The following is a 12,412-nucleotide window of genomic DNA, read 5'->3' as shown; positions in this document are numbered from 1 at the left end:
ACCTAACCCTTTAAGTTATCAAAATTCTGAAGCTTATGCACGATTTTAAATCAAAATTTATTCCAAAAATTTAAGTCTTCAGTTCAGATTTGTTTTCATCTTACCCACTCCAAGTACCTCATGCTGTCCATCTGTATTTGAACTGCCAGTTGTTCAAGCACATGGAAAAGTGGCTTGTATCTAAATGCTTTAACAGTGGTGATAAACTTCAGTATGCTGTCACTGACTTACTGGCTGGCTGTGGTATTTATCAGCATTATTATATTGAGAAACAATTTGCAAACAAGTAAAACAGTATGACAAATACTCAAATTGCCTCATATACATAGCACAAACCTGTAGGGGACCTGTATAATTATTTATGTTATACCTAATGACATTGCTTCCTTATCATCAAGTCCTGCCCAAACCTCTTAAGTTTTCAATCGCATTCTCTGTCTCAATTTTCACTGCTTTAACCGACTCCAAAATTTGGTACTACTTATCAAGTGGTTCAAATGGCTCTGAGCACTATGGAGCTTAACTTCACAACACACAACTGAAAATTGTGAGCTACAAGCATTCTTTTTAAATAACTAGATTGTATGTATCTTCATAATTAAGAGAATAGTTTCAAGTTAGAATACAGGTTGTAAACAACTTTAAATGGAGGTGGTTATTGTTGTAAATTCCATTGCTTGCTGGTAGCTATACGTCATGTGCACAATCTACAAAAGAGCAATGTTATATGTCAAATTAAATACTTATTCTGCATTATCTCAGTGTTCACTTCCATACAAAGACCATTTATACAATACATTTACACATGTGTCAAACCAACTGAAAACTTTCATACCACGTGGGCAAAAAGTTTAGTTAGGCTAACTTTGAGATTTGTTATAATTCTGTATGTGCGTGTGTAGCTGAAATTTACCCGTTAGAGATATTAAATTACATTTTCTTGTACTCAAAATTTATATTAACAATGTCAAGCAGCTCTGAAGTGATGTACGTTAATAAACAAGAAATGGTTGTCAAGCACCCTAATATGGGTTAAAGAGTTCTGAAGTAGTGGATAACTTTGCAACAACAATCTAACTATACCAGGATTACCAAACAACGTTTTCGACTTACCATCCGGAGACGGTTCCAATTACAAGTTGTTTTGCAGCAGATGCCTTTCCGACGTCCTTTAAAACCTTGTCTACTATGCTTTTGGTTTCCCTCGATACTTCATCCATGTTGATAAGTAATATGTATCTCCTGTTGAAACTTACTGATGTTTCCGTTGATAGCGATTATTCCAGGGCCGAATGCTACATTACAAAAGAAATCAACAAGTTCTGTTAACATTTCCAAGAAACTGCGTTGTAGAATGACACGCCCTATTTATATATTTATAAAAACAATGGAAAATAGATCTTTAGGTTGTAAACGCCGAAGCCTTTGACTATTTTATATTTAACACACTTAGTAGAACTGTACTTAATAAATTGCATACGTTCAACGGGTTCGCTGCCTCCACAAATTTCACACAGCGACCGAACCAAAATCGAAACTAACACACAGTCTATTAACAGCTGACTGCTACACTTGCATGTCTACCAATAGCCAAGTCCTAAAACGTCGGCATGCATTGTGAACTCTGGAGGGGGTCGCTTGGTGCACCGGTGGAGGCTTAGTTCTACGTCCGAATGACCTTCAATTCTTCTTAAAATGTATTCCTTTGAACGATGGACTTCATGTACACACTGATACGATTTTCTAAAACGTTTGCAAGGATCTCCAACAGCTGACATACTGCCATTATACTTTTTAAAACGACGTTCTTTTATACGGTCTTTAAAATCCCGTATCCCAAATCCCCTACATACCCCTGTCTGGAACTAGTAGGCGCGTGGATATTCTTAAAGAGGTTGTTAGGTATTTGTAGTGAAAGTGTTTCTTATTGTATGTGAAAGTGAATTTTGTGGCTATGTAAGTGACATAAGTGTCGATGACAAATACGCAAAGAAACTACTAACTACGTCCAAAATGGCACAGGACTCCGACGATATAAATTTAACTAATCAAGAACTGCAGGTGCTGTCGGAACTTGACAGGTAAACAACATGGCCACTATCATCTGTTTAGATGTTGTCTGCTAGATTCACACTGTATACATTCCATGAAGAAGATAATCTCATGACAATCACGGAATACTACGGCCTATCTCAGCGCCTGTTGAACGCCGCATTTTTGTGTGACCTACTTACCTTTAATAGTGTTTTTTCCATCGTCACATTTTCCTATCACTAATTTCAACTCAGCCTAACACACAGCTGCTTTATGAGAAATAAACGGATGTAAATTTCCGTAACACTGTTTACACTCAAAGGGGACACAACATGTTGAATGTTTGTACTCATCATATTACTCGCGCTGTGTGCTGATTGGAGATTTCATACAGGCTGTATTGGTGACGAAAAAGAATTTTGACATGAGTTAATAAGGAAACAGCCCATATAAATGGTTTGGATCGTTTATGAAGTTTGTGCTTATTGACAGATATAGGTATAAAATGTTTTGTGCCAGGATATTGTACTCGGTTACTGCTGAAACTGTATCTACTGCCCATTCCTCATTGTTTATCAACACTTACCTTCAGTAATGAACTAGAGGTACAGTGATTTTCCTAATTAATGGCGTTCAGCTATGAGGTCGATGCAGTTAATGTTGACAGTAAAAATATTTCTCTTTGAGTCGCTGGCACCTAAGCCAGACTCTGTTATGGTACTTAATGCTGTTGTCAAGGCCAGTGCAGCTTGTTTTAGGGGTTAAAATTTCATTTCATTAATGCATATAACTTACGCATAGCAGGGCGGTAAAACTGGAGAGACATTCTATGTAACAAGAGCATATTCGCAAATTCGTCCAGGCATCATCGCACTTTCTTGCAGTGTAAATGAATTTCCTGATTAACAGTTATTTATTATTCTTAACTACAAATATATGCATGGGAAACAGCCTCGACTGCCTCATTTGTTTTTAAATCAAATAAGTAGTTGGCGACCTAATGTGTAATTGCACAGCTTTCGTAATATTTGAGGTTAAGGATCATATTACAAAATATTTTGTCATTAGTGTTTCAAATCCAGTAGAGTGTGTGTGTGTGTGTGTGTGTGTGTGTGTGTGTGTGTGTGTGGAGAACAGTAACACACAGACCTAGTGTGATGTAATTAGTTTTCGTTCTTTCATTTGTTCTCCCAGTTTGATAAAGGCTAATGTCTTTAAATTAACTGTCTGAAAAATTAATAGCCAGTGGGGAACTAATGTGTCAGTTTGGTCTGTCACTGCCAGCAGGAGATTGTGCCCACCCTGGTAAAAAAAAAAAAAGCCTGCGTTTTAATGTAAAATTAGTACACCCTTCGAAGTGTTAAGTATTGGACATAATCATTATTTAAATACAATTATCTATTACAGTCGGCAGTTTGGGTTCTTGAAGTTAAACACGCCAGAACAAGCAAAGAAGAAAGAACTTGTTTTAAAGGTAAGTATAAAGCTTGTAATAGCTAATTTTGGGTGTTTATACTTAGTGAAATTTACCTATTTTGTTATAAATGTGAATTTTGCAGGCCGTGAAATATTTAGAGAGAATGTTAGTTCAGGCCCAGAATCAGAAAGAACGTAGTAAACACATAGAGAAAGATGACACATTAATCCAGAAAGAGATAAATATTGATCCTAAAACATACTGCAAATTGGGCCACTTTCATCTCTTGCTTGAAGATTATGCAAAAGGTAAGAAATATTAATACCTCACTGTATCAAAATAAATTTATATAGTTCTTTAGGGAAATGGACTTTTTTTTTTTTTTTTGCATTTTATGCAGCCATGTCAGCATATCAGAAATTCTTCGGTCTGAAATCTGATTACTGGAAGGACGCAAATTTCTTGTACGGGCAAGGTCTGGTTTATTTCCACTTCAATGCATTCCAGTGGTGAGTACATAATCTTATAAATAATTGGAAAAATATTATTGTGCTTAATTATAATTTTCCACCATTTATTTACTCCTTTGTTTACTTATTTTGGCTTTTTATGTTTTACGAATTTAGCTTTCCTTTTTCTCCCCGTTGTTAATATTTCATTTCGATGGTAAATTCGTCACAAAGCTAAGATTCACCTACATGCATTGGAAACATCCCACGTATTGCTTAAGAGCGGAAATAGCTAAGTTTCAGCCCTAGTTCTTAAACCCATTTTCCTCTTCTCTATCTAGACTCATCGTTTTACAGAACTATACTCAATATGAGACTCCCGCTAGGAATTCAACTATCCAATGGTTAAGACGTTTGTCCTATAGTTTACGTACATTCTAGCATTCCCTCCTAATGCTCGTGAAGTTTACATTTTTTCAGTAATTAATTCCCCTGCTTTCATTGTTGCAAAAATAAGTACGGTACACCATTCTTTTTAGCTGATACGCAGGCAATTGATTTGAAAAAGTTTTCTGAACGATTGTGTCTGCAATACTTGTTACGAAGTGTTTTTCGTAAAAGAAGCGAGAGGTAGTAAGGATCCGCAAAACGGTTTTGTCTTTAAAGTTTAAGGCTGGAATTACCAAAGCAAATTAAAATTATTGCAAGAGTTCGACCACCATGCATGCTATAGCTTTCGTCAACTCTACCCACTGATCTTTCACTTCCTAAATGTGAAGTTCCGAAGACGCAGCCACCAGACAGGTTGATGACCCTTTTCCGGTTGTTGGCACGTGCACCAAAACAGTGTGCTAAGCAGTTTCCCAGTGTATTCACAGATAGCGTTGGCCTCAGCTCGCTGCACCAAGCAAATACCTTGGGGAGTCAGCAGGTGGCGCGGTGGTGCTGTCCTGAAACGATAGTCGCTGCCTGTGCTTATTACAAGATCCATAATGATATTACAGAGCAAATAAATAGAGAAAATGGATTATGGAAAAAATATAGAGTGTATGACATCTGTTAAAGTATACAAGTATTTCAGCTTTTTTTAGCTTGTCTTTCGTATTGTCACTGTACTGCCCTTTAAGTTTACTCGAGTTATTGATAATTTTTTTATGCCAGGATAAGGTGTGTTAAACTTTTTAAACAGATTTTCCCTGTTAATGACAAGGAGTTCTGTGCATCTATTCTGCACGATTGATTTCAACGAACTAATGTACTATCGGTAATTACTCATTGGAAGGAGAAAGGTCCACGTGAAGGAGCGTAACTAGGTTGCAAATTGATTCGAAGGAAGTAAGTTTCAAGAAGAAGTTACGTTTTGCAAGTGTTACGTGCTAGGAGCCAAACCACGCATGGCTCTGTCTGCGGCACTGCGACGTTGCCGTTCCGGCGGGGTCGTTCACACATCGGCGCAGACAGCAGAACACCAAAATAAACCGGTTGGAAGGGAACGGGATGGGAACTGGAGCCAAGGTCGGCCGAAAGCCTTCCTCTTCACTTTCGCTGCTTTCAATAGCCCGTTTTTAAGCGCTGCTTCGTGTCACAGTATATACAATACTTATTATTTCTGGAAGCTATGTCTACTCTGTCTGCATTGGAGCAGACCTTCAGTAAAGCGATGTTCTGGACATCCCAATTCGGAGATAAAATCGCTTAGAAATTAATGTAATGTGTGTGTGTGTGTGTGTGTGTGTGTGTGTGAGAGAGAGAGAGAGAGAGAGAGAGAGAGAGAGAGAGAGAGAGTGCGATGACATGTCAACTTTTAAGTAATAATTGCTTACCATTAACTTTGTAATCAGTAGTCACCAATTTTTTAAAGTGATCACGATGTGGAATTAGTTCCCTGGCGTGTGCAGTCAAGAGTATTTTTTCTGTACTAACACTGTAATCAGTTCTCTGCGATCCTCTTCTATAATTTAAAGTGATTACCTCTGCAATTTCTATGCAGTACGTCAAACGAGTAAGGAAAAAGTGTAATGATTTGTGAACAGCAGTGAGGTCTCTCTCGAGGTGTCAGTGTGTATCCTCCTGTCAGGTAAATCTATATGTGTTAACTGAGGCACTTCTGAGTGTACCGTTGTCGTGGGGATATTCAGTGTGCGAAAACTTTTTATTTCAGCATTTCCCGTTTATTAAAATACGTAGTTCGATACTAGGTTGCTTCCGTATATATAACAAAAACAAACTCATTGTTGTCATTGCAGCGAGAAATTAACTCTCTCTCTTCAGGCTCGTTATTGTCTGATTACAAGACTACAGAACAACCATTGAAAATGGTCATCCAATAAGCATCTGGGTATACGATTGAGCGACTTAAAGTGGAACGATCACGTAAGATTGTTCATGGGAAAGGCAGATGCCAGACTGAGATTCATTGAAAGAATCCTGAGGTAGCGTAATCCATCCGCGAAGAGGAGGTAGCTTATATAATTCTCGTTCGACCGGTACTTTAGCATTACTTCTAATTCTAGGTCCATAACAGGCTTTCTTCACAGGACTTATAAGTGATCCAAAGAAGAGCAGTGCATTTTGTCACGGATTCGTTTAGTAAGCTCGAAAGTGTCGTAGATATGCTCGTCCATCTCCAGTGGCAGACGCATCGAGAGATGCGTCGTGTATTATAGTGTTGTTTGCTGTTAACATTCCGAGAGCATTCGTTCGTAGAGGATTCAATCAACATATTGCTTCCTCCCACATACAACACGCGAAAAGACCATGGAGGAAGTGACAAGTAGTACACAAAGTATCCTGCGCTACACACCATCGGGTGGTTCGCCGAGTATAAATGTATCCGTACTTTCTATTTTCATTGGGCCTTATTAAGAAACGTTTCAGTAACTGACCGACGAACGGGAACACAACACTACCTTTTAGCCACTTCTCGAAGCGACGGGGTAATCCGAATTTCTCTTACTGTCAGCATACTCGCATGCGAAACAGAAGCCTGTATTACATAGAGCAGCAATAGGACAAAACTTTCATACTGGCCACGTGTATGTGAGTGATTTATATAGCTTTGACATTATTAGCAACACGAATCGAAGTATTCTGTTGCTGTTCAACCGGTGTTTACGATTAGCATGTGTTGTTCCTCTTTGTTAATAGCGATTAACGTTATGGTCATCACTAAAGAATATATGTGACGTTAGAATGCTAATCTCATCAGCATCTATATCTGGAGTACAGCAGTAGCTCAGTTCGAAAAAAAAAATAGTTAGAATGATTCAGTCATTGTTTTGTTAAGGAACCCTGCCGCCATTAGAGGACCCAGGTTAGGGAAACCACCAAAAAATCTTAATCACGAAATTCCCTGACCGATCCAAAGTGTGTGCTAGACCGAGACTCGAACTCGGGACCTTTGCCTTTCGCGGGCAACTGCTCTGTCAACTGAGCTACCCAAGCACGACTCAAGACCCACGTTGGTCGGACAAGGTGTTTGTGCAACCGACGTCAGTGTGCGGTGTAGTGAACATCTTTTTCTTCTGTATTACACCTGCTATTACTTTTAATTTAAAGAACCTTTTGTAGAATAGAAATGGGCCAGAAGAAGCGATATGAGATAAGATTTTAAATTTGCTTTGCTACCTCTAAGACATTTCGTGTTACTGGTCAGATAATTAAAGATTTTTATGGCTGTTTACTGAACATGTTACTGAACCACTAATAGCTTTAGTAATGAGTATTAAAGGTCATTTTGCTTATACTATTGGTTAATCCTTACTCCTGCGATTAATAGTCCAGTGTCCATGCCATCTTAATTAATTTATCAGATAACAATTCTACCAGTCAAGAGCTCAGATGGAAACCCAGTTCTAAGCAAAGAAGGGAAAGCAGAAAGGTGGAAGGAGTATATAGAGGGTCTATACAAGGGCGATGTACTTGAGGACAATATTATGGAAATGGAAGAGGATGTAGATGAAGATGAAATGGGAGATACGATACTGCGTGAAGAGTTTGACAGAGCACTGAAAGACCTGAGTCGAAACAAGGCCCCTGGAGTAGACAATATCGACTATCAAGGAGAAATTGTATAGTTTCAATCTGCATCACACGAAGTACGAGCAATAAGAGCCTGTAGAGAGCCCAGATAATATGACATTGCGGATAAAATGTTAACCGCCCTCATATGAGAGCACAATGGTCACTTTCGAGTACTGTAGGTGATGTGGAAATGGTTTGTGGGGTTCGTACGACCATCCACTGCTGACTAACTCATGGCTGTGAAGTGGTGTGTGTGTGTGTGTGTGTGTGTGTGTGTGTGTCAGTCAGTTATACGAAATCAGCGCAGTAACATGGGGCAAAATGCTATAAAAGAGCTGTTGTGCTTGGATGTGACCATGACTTCACCACTAATTAAATTGCCTAATTTGTTGGTGTATCACTGTGAAATGCACGGCTTGTCTGTAATGTTAGTGCTGTACCATCCGCTGCCACGTAACACGGTGTAAGAACAATGATCGGAAAAGGATGCTAACCTGCAGGGTTGGGAGACTAATGTCACGCCTTGTAAGTGGCATTCGATTTTAAACTTGATAGAAAATGCTGCTCTCAGTGAATTCAGGTCCTTCGCAGTTACCCTTTGTGCGAACATTGTCCAAGGAACTGCATTCAATGGGCATTTGGTATCGGGTATCTCGCAAAAGGCCATTGCTCACAGCGGCGTATGACGTTGCACGTCTTCAGTGGATCAAACTAACAGAAACGGGAGAGTTGCTGACTGGGGGCGTGTAGTGTAGTCAGATGAATCGCTATTTCGCCTCGTCTCGATGATACAAGGAGTTGGGTACACAGACGGCCCAGTGAGGCATTCGCCCCACAATGTGTGTAGCGTGTAGTTGGGGCCTATAAATAGTTACGTTTATGGGTGGTTTTCGTGCAATGACTTGCGCTCACATTGAGGTTTCTTAGGGTGACCAGACGTCCCATATTTTACGGGATCGTTCCTTATTTGGCTTAAGTGTCCCGTTGTAATGACAAAAAACGTACGGCACGTATATTCTACATCCACGTACGGTGCGTGCCGGAGGGTACCGATTTTAGTCATTTCCTTTCCTGTTCACTCGCGAATAGAGCGAGGGAAGAAAGACTATATGCCTCCGTATGAGGCCCAATTTCTCGTATCTTCGTAATCCTTACACGAAATGTATAAATTAAAGGCAGTAGAATCGTTCGGCAGTCAGCTTCAAATGCCTGTTCTGTTAATTTTCTAAGCAGTGTTTCTCTAAAAGAACATCGCCTTCCCTCCAGGGATTCTCATTTGAGTTCCTGAAGCATCTCCGTAACATTTACGTGTTGTTCAAACTTACCGGTAACAAATCTAGCAGCCCGCCTCTGAATTTCTTCGATGTCTTCCTTCAGTTTGAGCTGGTACGGATCCCAAACAGTCGAGCAGTATTCAAGAATAGGTCGCACCAGCGTCCTATATGCGTTCTCCTTTACAGGTGAACCACGCTTTCCTAAAATTCTCCCAATAAACCGTAGTCAACCATTCGCCTCTCCTACTATAGTTCAAATGCCGTTCGGTCTCATATCGTTTTGCAACGTTACACCCGGGTATTTCAATGACTTGACTGTGTCCAGCAGGACACTACTAATACTGTATCCGAACATTACAAGTTTCGTCTTCCTACTCATACGCATTAACTTGCATTCTTCCACATTTAGGGCTAGCTGCCATTCATCAAACCAACTGCAAATTTTGTCTTAAGTAGTCGTGTATCTTCGTACAGTCACTCAACGTTAATACCTTACCGAGAACCACGGCTTCAGCAAACAACCGCAGATTGCTGCCCACCTTGTCCGCCAAATCATTTACGTAAATAGGGAATAATAGCGGTCCTAATCATAGCGTGTAGGCTTATTTTTTCGATTAGTAATGCAAGGTATTTTGATAGTTTTTAGTGCGAATTTAAAACAAATGGTACGATGATCTGTGTAGTTCTAGCACAAATACAAGTAGCTTAACACGTAACTACTATTAATTACTGAATAGCGGTCCTGTCACAGTTTCCCGGGGCACTCCTGACGATATACTTAAGAAGTTTGCGAGCCACTCATATATCTGTGAACTTATTCCATATGCTCGTGCCCTAGTTAACAGTCTGGAATGGGGCACCGTGTCAAATGTTTCCCAGAAATCTAGAAATATGGAATTTGCCTGTTGTCCTTCATCCATAGTTCGCAGTGTATCATGCGAGAAATTCCCACCTTTTTGCAGTTTTTTAATTTTTAATATACTGTTCATAACCAGTAGATTGTGGTCAGAGTCCAAATCTGTCCCTGGAAATGTCTTACAATTTAAATCAGGGTTGTAGCCTACCCCCGATGTTTTTCAATCTGTATATTGAGCAAGCAGTAAAGGAAACAAAGGAGAAATTCGGAGTTGGAATTAAAATCCATGGAGAAGAAATAAAAACTTTGAGGTTCTCCGATGACATTGTAATTCTGTCAGAGACAGCAAAGGACCTGGAAGGGTAGCTGAACGGAATGGATAGGGTCTTGAAAGAAGGATATAAGATGAACGTCAACAAAAGCAAAACGAGAATAATGGAATGTAGTCGAATTAAATCAGATGGTGCTGCGGGAAGTAGATTTCAACTTCTGAATGACATACATTGTTCTGCAAGATATAAAAGATTTTTCAGAAACTACCCACGGCGGAAGTTCCACGCCAATTGTTATTGAAATACAAGTAAATAATAATCATTTTCTACCCTAGTAAAAGACATCGTTATATTAAAGTGATATTTATGTTTGCATCTGACACAATAAAACAATAAATATTTTTTCGATTAGTAATGCAAGGTATTTTGATAGTTTTTAGTGCGAATTTAAAACAAATGGTACGATGATCTATGTAGTTCTAGCACAAATACAAGTAGCTTAACACGTAACTACTATTTAGAGATGGTGTTAACAAAAGTTTCCACAAAATTTCGGTTCATTTCAAGTTCTAATTTGGGTCCTGTATTTTCATTTTGAAAATCTGGTCGCGCTAAGGTTAACGTAAACAAGAACCAGAATCGACTGAAATAATAAGTTACTGCTGTCATTTACAATTTATATTTACTTGTACTACGCCTTTCAGAAGTTTAAAACTCCATCATGTGGATTTATGTTGCTTAATACGTCCACGTATGTGTTATGATTTTGGGTTACCGGTGGCACTGTCTCCAATGGACACGGATCATTTTTTGTTCTTATTACATCACTTAGGTCAGTGTCATAATGGAAAGAGTGAATACGTTGAAATGGCATTGGGCTAATCATGTCGCTCGAAGGAAAAATAGCATAGTCACAGCCAGACTGAACTAGCAATGAGAAGCTCAAGGTTGGCAGAAATGGAAGAACCTGCTGCGATCCTATGCTGCACACCGATTCAAAGACGCCACATGACCAAGTGACCGAAATGAATGATGATGATGATGATGATGATGATGATGGTGATGATGATGATGATATCTCATACGACACAACATTCACTTTGTAAAAACTGAAAGGATCAGTCCACTCTTATTTAGTGAGCTAATGGGCCTCTCTAGCAGGTTCTTTTTCACAAGCCCTTGGCTGTACGGTAATACTGTGCATAATGTGTATTTGGATCACTGTATTCGCCGTCAGCATATTCCCTAGAAGCATTCACGCGAGTAATGTGGAAAGGTGGTATCATCGTATCAGTATTCTTTTTTAAAATCCTTTCTTCATTCATTTGTTGCGCACATTGTCTTCGCCTGTAATTTGCTGCGCTTTCACTAAAGCTTAATTCATAAATATCAGATGCTCTATGCTTTTTTCCAGACATGTTTATTAAGGAAAGCAAATGAAAAACGTATAATCGTTGTAAATTTCATGGAAATGTGCAGTATATCTGTAAAAATATGAACAGAATACGCTTTTACGATCAATTCTAGCGTGTTGTTGCAGAGCATGGAGGCTTTATCAAGTAGCCATGGCAGCAGAAATCGAGCGAATCCAGAGATGGGCTATGGGATCGTGCACAGATGTGCTCGGGGAACTTACAGGTCGTGCACTGGAAAAAAGACGACAATCTCGTAAAACCTATTAGATATTTCCTATTCAAGGGAGATAGTGCAACATGTCTGCTGTCATTACCGTACATCTATTGTAGGGATAATGAGAATAAAAGAGATTGTGGCGCGCACACGTGCTCATACGAGCAGATAGTCCTCTTTTCCTGCTCGGTACACGGGTGGGACAGAACAGAAAATCGCTAATATTAGTAAGAAGTACCCTTAGTGATGCGCTGTACAGTGGCTTGCCGAGGATACAGGGTGTAACTAAATTTCCTGTACAGACTCTGAGCACGGATTACTTGTACCAAAACAAGAAAAAAGTCAAGTAACCATGGTCCCTAAAATGTGTACCGCAAGAGCTATTATGAGTGCTTGTTCATCTTCACTACTGTGGAACAACTCTCTTCTGTTGAACATCGGTACTGTTAAACATATTT

At 39.3% G+C, this 12,412-nt stretch overlaps 2 protein-coding genes across 5 annotated transcripts in view; one reads left to right on the top strand and one right to left on the bottom strand.

The window, feature by feature from the left end:
- The window catches only part of LOC126473247 (FUN14 domain-containing protein 1-like), a 75,927-nt gene extending 74,291 nt beyond the window's left edge, over window positions 1-1,636 (bottom strand). The window contains exons 1-2 of the mRNA XM_050100170.1: window positions 1,481-1,636; window positions 1,114-1,295 (exon numbers count right to left, since the gene is read on the bottom strand). Of these exons, the coding sequence (XP_049956127.1) occupies window positions 1,114-1,220 (107 nt within the window). The 5' untranslated portion in view covers window positions 1,221-1,295; window positions 1,481-1,636. The remainder of the gene's footprint in view (window positions 1-1,113; window positions 1,296-1,480) is intronic.
- A 2-nt stretch (window positions 1,637-1,638) lies between these two features.
- Window positions 1,639-12,412, top strand: part of LOC126473251 (histone demethylase UTY-like) — a 207,174-nt gene continuing 196,400 nt past the window's right edge. For all 4 annotated transcript variants that reach the window (XM_050100192.1, XM_050100210.1, XM_050100182.1 and 1 more), the window contains exons 1-4: window positions 1,639-2,081; window positions 3,442-3,508; window positions 3,594-3,759; window positions 3,852-3,960. In XM_050100192.1, coding sequence (XP_049956149.1) covers window positions 2,014-2,081; window positions 3,442-3,508; window positions 3,594-3,759; window positions 3,852-3,960 — 410 coding nt within the window. In that variant the 5' untranslated portion in view covers window positions 1,639-2,013. The remainder of the gene's footprint in view (window positions 2,082-3,441; window positions 3,509-3,593; window positions 3,760-3,851; window positions 3,961-12,412) is intronic.

The sequence above is a fragment of the Schistocerca serialis genome, chromosome 1 (genome assembly GCF_023864345.2).
Source record: "Schistocerca serialis cubense isolate TAMUIC-IGC-003099 chromosome 1, iqSchSeri2.2, whole genome shotgun sequence".
NCBI lineage: Eukaryota > Metazoa > Arthropoda > Insecta > Orthoptera > Acrididae > Schistocerca > Schistocerca serialis.
Note: the sequence above shows the minus strand (reverse complement) of the source record. Positions and strands in the feature narration are given on the sequence as shown.